This window comes from Lycorma delicatula, chromosome 13 (genome assembly GCF_047948215.1).
Source record: "Lycorma delicatula isolate Av1 chromosome 13, ASM4794821v1, whole genome shotgun sequence".
Lineage (NCBI taxonomy): Eukaryota > Metazoa > Arthropoda > Insecta > Hemiptera > Fulgoridae > Lycorma > Lycorma delicatula.
In genome coordinates this window covers 28586614-28596839 of record NC_134467.1, presented here as the reverse complement: position 1 = coordinate 28596839, position 10226 = coordinate 28586614, and the positions used below count along the sequence as shown (strand labels likewise).

At 30.9% G+C, this 10226-nt stretch overlaps 1 protein-coding gene across 2 annotated transcripts in view; it reads left to right on the top strand.

Annotated features, from left to right (window-relative positions):
- The first annotated feature begins 2523 nt into the window (after nt 1-2523).
- Nucleotides 2524-10226, top strand: part of LOC142333544 (uncharacterized) — a 28703-nt gene continuing 21000 nt past the window's right edge. For both annotated transcript variants that reach the window (XM_075380819.1, XM_075380820.1), the window contains exons 1-2: nt 2524-2660; nt 4510-4611. In XM_075380819.1, the coding sequence (XP_075236934.1) occupies nt 4609-4611 (3 nt within the window). In that variant the 5' untranslated portion in view covers nt 2524-2660; nt 4510-4608. The remainder of the gene's footprint in view (nt 2661-4509; nt 4612-10226) is intronic.

Here is a 10226-nt window from a genome sequence, read left to right as displayed (position 1 = left end):
TCATCTCTGAACTTCTTCTGCCATCTTTGTTCAGACAATTGATGCCGACATTCTCATCAACACTGCATGTCATTCTTTCTACAGCATAATCTCCATGATATTTTCAGAGTTAGCATGCCGAATTCTCTCAGTCATACTTTCCTGTGCTGCAAGAACTTGTTCCAACCAAACACAGTGTGCTCTACAGTACTCTCCCTTTTGCAATAATCACATTCAGCAGAGGAGTCTCAATGCCTGTCGGCACAGGTATGCTTTGAAGCAACCGTGACCGATTAGGAACTTTGTTAACTCATGCTTCAGTTCACAGAGCTTATGGTAAAGCCAACAAAGGAGATCCGGAGCCTATGGTTTTGTCTACCCTTGACTTATGCCATCACTCCTGCCAAGTGAGAAAGAGCAATGCCTGTACCTCTGCCCTGCTTACCCTTTGGTATGACGCCACCCTCTTTCGAAGGAGGCAATCCAAAAATTACATCAATACAGGAGGCAAACTTGTCTGTTGAAACTGAGGGGTGTTTCTTGATTCGGGAAAGTAAATTCTGACCCAGCCATCATCACCTCATAGAGAACATGGAGACAGTCATTCACCACTCCCTCCCCACATTGGGTTCTTTGTATTGAAGTAGTCTTCTACCATGACACTTCTTGCTGACTGTCTGCCCATCTCCCGTAGTAAACTGTACAAATACGTCAAATGGACAGTTTGGCACAATATAACAACAACTACATTGTAGTTGTTGTCTCTAGCCAGGCGTAATGTGGGCTGTTGCCAAAGGGCAACCTGCAGGGCACTTGAGACAGTATCTACAGCGTTTATTAGCGAACAGTTGTCAAGATAAGGTTATTAATAATAATGAACAATAATTGTTTCAAAATCTATTTCTGTTGAACACCATGGTTCATAAACTGACCCAGCACCTATCATTACATACCACCTGATTTCTATTTGTAAAGTAGTCAGCATTGTCTTCACCCTTCATTGTTGACTTCCATAGTTGAATTTTGTGTAAGACCTAAAATCCAAAATTTTAGTTAAATCACAAATAGCTAGCCCCTTGAGTTTAATGCATTATTAATACTTATCAACAAATAAAAAATTTTGTGTCGCAGGTATGCTTCTACTAAAAGCATGTTGGGTGTAAGTCAGTAATGACAAGTTTATTTGAATTTGTGGAACAAGTTGGTGAAGTATATCTGTCTCAAACACTTCTTTCAAAGTGGACATAATTGAAATGGGTATGTTATCTGCAGCTATTAAATCATTCTTAAAAACTGGTACGGTTTTAGACAGTTTTAAACAGTCAAGAAAAATACCACCCTGCTGACAAGCTTTATATATATATGCTCTAGGCCACTGATTCTTTGTTACTCACCAACCAAATTGAGAATCAAAAATTTTCTAGCACCCACCAAAATTTTTAAACTAAAAAAAAATAAAAATTGCAGTAAAAAAAAAAATAATGTGAGTTATTTAAAAATAATAATTGCAGTTGCTGTTAAGATGCATTCTTAAAACAGCAACCACAATTATTGTTTTAAAACGTGGCATATCCTTTTTCTGAGTTGGAGCTTACATTTTACTTTACATTTTAGTTTGAAACATCAGGAAAACATAATTTTTGTCTTTTTAAAAAAAAAACCTTCACTGGACCTTCCAGTGCCCCCCTGAAGGCCTCCAGTGCCCACAAGGGAGCATTATCACCCACTATGAGAACAAATGCTCTAGACTCTTCAAAGTTTGTGGTCTCATTTTTTTTTTGTTTATAATTTCCTTCATCATATATAATATTTTTCTTAATACGTATTTAAAAACCTACGAGTTGATCCAGTGCTAAAATCATTGTTGCAAATTAGGTGTTTTAACAAGTTAAGTCGAAGGTTCTGAGGTTCAAACCCTAATTAAGGCAAGTTACTTTTAATATGGATTTTAATACCAGACAGAGGTTCAATTAACCACACATCTTGTGAGCCTGAATTTGTACAAGGCTATTTACATGTCATACATATTATCCTTATGTCATTAGGCAATGAGGTTGCTGATTGTTCACAAATTGAACAATTTCGTTGTACACATGAGGAATAGAGAAAAATTTCCCAAATAAGTCATCACGCAAATAATAAAAATAAATGTAAATATGTAGACAAAATATTTTCATCACAAATAACAAACATTTACAATATATGATATTATTATTTAAAACAAAATTCAAAACAAGAACAATGTGTTATTGTTTGTTTTTACCTGAAGAATATAAAATGGAATATTTGTGATAAAAATATTTTATTCACGTATCTGCATTTATTAATTGCGTGGTGACAATATTAAAGTATTAAAGTTATATATATATTTAAATATGATGATAATTGATCCCACATAATGTTAAACCAAGAACTATATTCATGCATTATTTATTCTAAAATGTCCATTCTTTTATTTAATATATAAGAAAATGAATCTTTCAAAAATGTATTAAAAATCTAAGTTGGCAGCATTGTTATTATTGTTATTCGTTGATAACGAAAGTAGCTTGGGTTGTGTATGTTTGGTTAGAGTATAAATAACAATAAATTATTCATCATGAATATTGCGTTTGATGACATATTTTGAATATTTCAAATATATCGTATTCTATTTTTAATAAAAGCAGTTTTTGTTTAACGTATGTATACAGTAAAATATGTAACTTTCCTGGCAAGTTGTAAATTAGTAATGTTGATTTTGTGTTTTAATTAAGAATCTAGTCTTTCATACTGTGACGTATGATTTACTTCTTCTTTAAGTATTAATAATGCATTAAACTCAAGGGGCTAGCTATTTGTGATTTAACTAACTTCTTCTATGGGCTGAATTAAATTTATTATTTTATTTAACGTGATATATAATAATTGTAACTTCTGCATGAATATTGATATTAAATTATTTTTCATGTAATAAGTAATAAATAAATTAATTAATTGTATACCTGTAGTAATTTGTTTTTTACAGTTTTTGAAAAATTAATAAATTTTTCTTAATTTGATGTCACTTTCTAGTACTAAATCGTTGCCAACTTTTGGAAATTTACTGCACTTTGAACTATTTAATGGTATAGGATATAATTTCAAAGATATTATTAAAATTGAACGATTTATTCTTATGTTAAAAAATATAGAATTCCTTGATTTTTGTTTTTAAGGTGATTGTTCTAAAGGCTTACAGAATCAGATTTAAAATATAGTTTTTTCTTTTGTTATAACAATTTTAGCTGCTCACAGTTGCTTTGAAAGTGTTGTTTACTTAGCAAAATTAATAAAGTTATGCAGTTTTCATTGCCAATTATCTTTTATATTTAAAACTTTTAAATCTTTTATAACTTTAATATTTAAAAGTTTGAAAAACTTGTAATACATTTAATAAAGTTCATAGTAAAAAAAACTTTGATTAAATTTTTTAGTTGAAACATTTAGCAAAATATAGAAAAAAATAATTGTTAATTTTCAATATAACCCAACTGTTATAATAAACTTTCAAAACAATACTTTTTGTGAAAATTTTATATAAACTTAGTGTAAAATAATCTTCTTAGTAAAATGATGTATATAATGATCAACTCCTCTAAAAACATGTGATATTTACACATAGAGCTTTTAGATTGTTAATAAATTCATGACATGAATGTTAAATTAACATTAATGTTAAAATTCTTTTACATTCATATCAGTAAATATTACATTAGTAACAAAACGCCTAATCTAACCTAATTTTTATTGATAAATGAAATTATTGCATTTAATTTAAAAAAATTTGAATTAAAGAAAAACATATTTTTAAATGCTGTAAAGGACATTTGTTATAAGCATTCAAAATAAATAGTTAAAAGCAAAATCGCCTGATACGTCTCAGGTATGCAAGACTCACTGGGTTGGTCTATTGGTGAACTCATTGCAGATCAGCTGATTTTGAAGTGGAGAGTTCTAAGGTTCAAATCCTAGTAAAGCCAGTTATATGGATTTGAATACTAGATCATGGATATCCAGTGTTCTTTAGTGGTTGGATCTCAATTAACCACACATCATGAATGCTTTACCTGAAATTGTACAAGGTGTACACACTTCATTTACATTCATACATATCATCCTCTAAAGTAATATCTTATGGTGGTTCCGTAGCTAAAACAGAAAGAGGAACTATGCAATCTTTCAGACGTTTGGTATTAATGTATGCAATGAATGAATATTATAATTCTTATAATGCAGCTTTTGGAACTATCTAGTTTTTTTCTTTTTAAAGTTGATTGAATAACTATACAAGTTTATTCAGAATTACTTATTTTCATTAAACCTCTCAAATAAATGACTACTGTTATCTTAATATATATTGTTAATTAACATTTAACCTTAAATATTGATTGTTTGTGGGACTCCTTAAAATGTGTACAATATTTTAATATCCAACCTTGTGTAAAATTTAAAATTATTTTCAGAATTCATGATAGTTTTACTTATTGTTGTTTTATTGTTATTGTTTAGGTCATAGAGAGCCAACTGTGTTATTTAAAGATTCGGCATTATCTTAGTATAAATTGTTCTTAGTTCATCTCCATTAGATTAGTTGGGGCAAACAGTAAAATGGTAAGGATTTCTTATTAATCTGTTTTTTAAATTGTTTGTTTTTAGACCTTAGGTTATGTGAATACTCAGTTTTATATTTCATATTAACTTTTTAAGTCAAATTAAAAAAAAATAATAAATAAGATTATGAAGTAAAACATTAATATTTGTTTGACATAAATGTACCAGTGATTTTTTTTATTTTTATTTAACTAGCACACCTGGCAATGCTTTGCTATTGCAAAATTTGAATATAATTGTGTTCAATAATATAATAATAAATTGTGTTCATTTGACAGGTTGACTGCCATATAAAATCAGATGACTTTTTTTTTTATCACTGTGAGACCTAATTCTCATATTGTCACAGGCTGACTGCCATACCTAAAACAGTGTTAATCATTGGCACTGCTAATTTTTTTAAAGTTTTTTATTCTTTTCTTTTTGGATAAAATTATACATAAAAATTAAATCAAAAAAACGCAATACTTCAAAATAAATGAAAAAATAATTGAGACCCAAATTTAGGTCTCATGGCAAATTAGAAAAATACGGCCGAATATAAAACTGTCCTGTGTATCATTGTAACAAGTTTAGTTAGATAAAGTGATAAAAATGTAACTAAGAATGTATCTCCTTACCTTGTTTGGGTCTGATAGGTGATTTTTGACACTAATTTTAATTAGTGTCAAATTAACTATTATAACTGTTAACAAAAAACTGTGTACAAAAAAAACTATTATTATAACTGTTTACAAACAATGCATTCATTTACACTTAACAGTATGTTTTTTTTCAAAAAAACACTCCATACACATATGAAAACCACAACTTACGCACATAGTATTAACTTTTTTTGAGCGAGATTTCTTCCAAGAGTGATAACTTTGTTTTTATAACATGGCTTTGCATCTTCCATTTTTTATTTTTGTAAGCACATGAGACTGACTAACTGTTTCAATGATTACAGGCACAAACAATGCTTTTACAAGTTCCTCTTTAAATGTAGTGATGTTCATTTTACTACCTGTCACTGTATTATAAATACTTACAGCATTTACCACTGAAGTTGTCAGAAGCAAATCAAAAATCACTTTTCTGTACCATTTAATGGACCTCCTTAAAGGATTGGAGTAAGATCCCAATCGATCAGACAAATCTATGTATGATTTTCCCCGGTTATAATCCACTACTGCTGCAGGTTTCAAAACTTCAGTTTTGCGATTAGTCACTACCAATTTGTTTGTATGTTTTGTAGTAACCATTAAAATGTCTCTCCTGTCTTTCCACTTAAGTACAACTATACCATTATTGTTTTTACTAGAAACACATTCTCCTCGATGAAGTTTCTTATTGATTACTTCAGGTGGATTAAATTTCCTATTTCTTCGAAGTGTGCCAACCAGATGTGTTCCATTGTCTAATAATTTCTCAGCAAGCTGAACACTGGAGTAAAAATTGTCTGTAAATAATGTTCGACCACAATTCAGGTATGGTTCTGCTAACTCCATGACAATATTTTCTGACATAAGCCCTTCTTTTACTCCTCTCTCTTTACCACAGTATACTTTATATGACAGAGTATAAAAGTCTTTCACGTAGATATTTTGATACCGTACTTGTGTCTTTTACCTTTAATGTACCGACAGAAAAAAATTCTTCCTAAAAAAGGAACAATACTTTCATCTATACACATATCTTGTTCAGGCTCCACAACCATTTTAAAATTATAAACAACTTCATCTATAATTCCTTGTATTTTGTATAGCCTGTCATCACATGCTGCATTTTCATTATTTGCGCAATGAAAGAGGGTCAGCAGTAATTCGAAGCGGTTTCTGCTCATTTGTTTACAAATTACTGAAATATATAAATCATCTGTCTGCCAATAATGAGCTATAGTACCCATTGGATTCAACCCCATGTAAAGCACTATACCTAAAAATTGTTTCATTTCTACAACATCAGTTTCTTTCCTTTTTCTTATTCTTGCATTAGGTGAAATGAACTCGCGGGACTGAATCTACTGAGCAGCATATCTATTAGTTTTGGTTACTAATTTTAATAAGATATTATCAGTCACAAATAATTTCCAAAAGTCAAAGGGTGATGCATGAGACATGGTTTCAATAATATCCATATTAATACCTAAATTTAGGTTATCTGGATTAAAAGGTATTTGAACAAGCATATTTTCTTCTCCTACAGGCCCCCCATGAACACTTACCATCCACTTTTAGTGATGTAGTAGGTACATCACTGACAGTAGGCACATCAACTCCAATGTTTACATCAACCGGTTGGAAAATATCTTTATTAACTACATCACTCACTACAGGTAAATCTAATATGATCTCACTACCAGTACCTAAATCTAATTTTGAATTACCAATATAAACATTTTGAAACTCTATATCTTCATCAACATCCTCTTCATTGTCAGTTTCCTCTTCATCATCAGAACTTACTTCTAAATCATCTTCCAATGTGAAATCTGGATCATACTGATTATCATGTACAAACAAACTTTCTTCATCACTAAAAGGTGATGTAGGCCTATCTAGCAACTCGGCAATATGATTGTCATCCATTTTCTTATTTTTATATAAAAAAATACTACAAAAAAGATCGTATACCTAACAAAAACAACTTTTTTCAAACCAAAACAGAACCACATAACCTCAACAATTCAAAACTAGGGAATACACAATGACTTGATTTCTTCGTCGCAAAGAGATACAAAATCGAATACCACAAACTTGTCAGTACTGTAAAATATTTACATTTAAAAAATCTTATAAGAGCAACATAATTATAAAATATTGTAATTCATTAAATATTTATGGTACATAAATGCTAGACATACCATAATAATCTCTGAAATTTTTTCTTTTAAAAAATATTATTTTCTGAGAAAATAATGTGGCCTAGATTTAGGTCTCATTACATTAAGAAATGAATACAGTGAGACCTGATTATAGGTCTCATGGCCTCAGGACACAACAATGTGAGACCTAATTTTAGGTCTCAAAAACAATTATTAAGAGTTTTTGATTTTTACATATGGCAGCCATAACTATTTATGTGAGACCTAAATTTAGGTCTCATGGCAGTCAACCTGTTATTTATATTAAATGAACACAATTGAAAGTTTGATAAAATATAACAAAATGAACATTACGAATCTTCACAAAATTTAACCATTCCCTTTTACCCTTTTCCTTTTTTCCCCTTTTTCCCCTTTTTGTTTCATCCATTTCCCACTTCCCTTCTCTTGTTTTCCCTTCCAGTTCTCCAATTTTCCCCATCCCTTCCAATTTCCCCTGTTCCCTTACCCGATTTCCTCTTTATCTTTCCCTTTCCCCATTACTTTTCATTTTTTCTCCTTCTTCCCTTGTACCTTTTTTCCCTCTTTCCCTTTCTCCGTTTTCCTCCGCACACAAATCAGTCCAGTAGTTGTTTAGTCTACAGCAGATACACATCGGAAACATTGAAATTGAATCTTAAAATATTTGGGTACTTGTGTATTAACGCCACCGCAGCTACAGCTTTATTTAAAAACAAAGTAGTCAATCGGATTTCGGTGGAAAAAATGGGCCGATATAGAGTTTAACATAAATAAATAAATATTTATTTTATAAATATAATTAACCTATGCTCGCTTCGCTCGTTAGCCTTGACTAATTAACACCGTAATTTTTTGAGTATTTATTTAATAAATTCAGTAATTATCCAATTATTTATTATTTAAATAATCAAATTGCAATAATTACTGAATCTATTAAATAAATACTCAAAAAATTACTGTGTTAATTAGTCAAGGTTAGCGAGCGTAGGTTAAGTTTGGTTAAATTATATTTATAAAATAAATAAATATAAATAACCATTTATATTCTGTTTTGAATCTGTTTCGACCCATTTTCCACCGAAATCCGATTGACTACTTTGTTTTTAAATAAAGCTGTAGCTGCGGTGGCGTTAATACGTAAGTACCAATATTTGTTATAGCGTGTGTTGCTTTTACATCCAATAGATAGCACGCTATTTTTTATAGATTGATCAGGTGAAGTGAATTTATTGTTTTAACTCAAATGTAATTGCATATAGTTATGAATTCACCTCTAATTTTGATGAAATTTGAAATATCCCTTAAAATCTAAATTTGTTACATTTAAAATAATTGATTGGAAGCTCCTTTCACCAAAGTTACATCCTTTACACACATCCCAGTTACACAGTACCCTCACCAAAAAATTCAGCACTGTACAAGTGTAATGAACATCATTTTAGAATAAATAATTTGGTTTCTGTGAATTAAGTATGTTCTGTTAATTTAATTTAATTAAGTTAGTTAAGGTTAGAGGTTTGTTAATCTGACAGAAAGTTACAATCATTTATCTGAAGTCACTCATCAAGACTTTTGTTTAACTTAATTCAGCTTAACCTTAAGCAACTGAATTAAGTTATTAACTTAATTTAACTGAAACCAAATTATACTGTCAGAAAATAATGTATATTATGAGGTCTCTTCAGAGATTAATTGATCTTTATTTTTTTAATCTTTACTATTAATTTTATTAATTATTGGTCTTTGTCCCTTCAAAGTACTTTCCTTTCCTGAAAGAAACTGTGTAACATTCTTATTCACAGAAATCCATGAGACATGCTGCAAGCATCTAATATCCTATTATGTAAAAGATCACGTTTATACCGCCCATCTTCTTTCATATCATCTTGCTTGCCATAAATCATATCCATGCTGCTTGATGTTTTTAGAAGTCAACTTTTGACTTTTCAGAAGTCAACTCGCCCAACTTCCTAGCAGCATAACGTTCTGCCTTTCTATTTCAAGAATATAGATTGGTTTCACAACTCAATCGCCAAGATTATCTCTTGTGAAATCGTTGGGTAACCACCTGTTACCGTAACATAAGTCGTTGGGACCTTAGCAAAATATTTTGATAACTTTGAAATTTTTACCTCCCTGCCCAAGTAGGCGCTGCATATAGCATAATAACCTCACATATGCCTTTGCACCTGATGCTCATGGTCCTAAAATTAAGACCTCAATCAAGATTGACCGCACGTCAAATTTTGAAGAAGGCTCATCTGGTCAAGAACACCCCAAGGTGCTGATCATATTTAATATGTTGGCCTGCCATCGAAACACGAGCTCGCCGTGAAACAGCCAAACGACCCTTGAGGAGCATCATAGTGGTCTTATCTGGGCTGAATGTCATCTTGTGTTGACCCAATAGCTTCAATATCCTGCACACACAAGTGGCGCTGAGCTCAACCTCATTCTGTGAGCATCCTTCGACCAGCAGGAGTCCGTCATCGACATAAGCCACTACTCAACATCCATAAACTTTACAGTGGAAAAGCAGTGCAAGGTATTATACAATTTGACCAGTATAGCCAAGAAAGTCATGTAAAAATATGATTGCAATTTTAGATTAGCCTCAACCATTAAGGTGTGTCTGGGCTAGGAAAGATATTCTCCTTGCGACACTTAATGATAGCTGAAAAAGCTGTATCTCTAATAATAATGTTTATTTTTTTTACAATAGTTGTTGGCAGTAACATTGTTAGAATAAGAAGATAAAAATTTCTGCACAAAAACATTTCTTCCAACA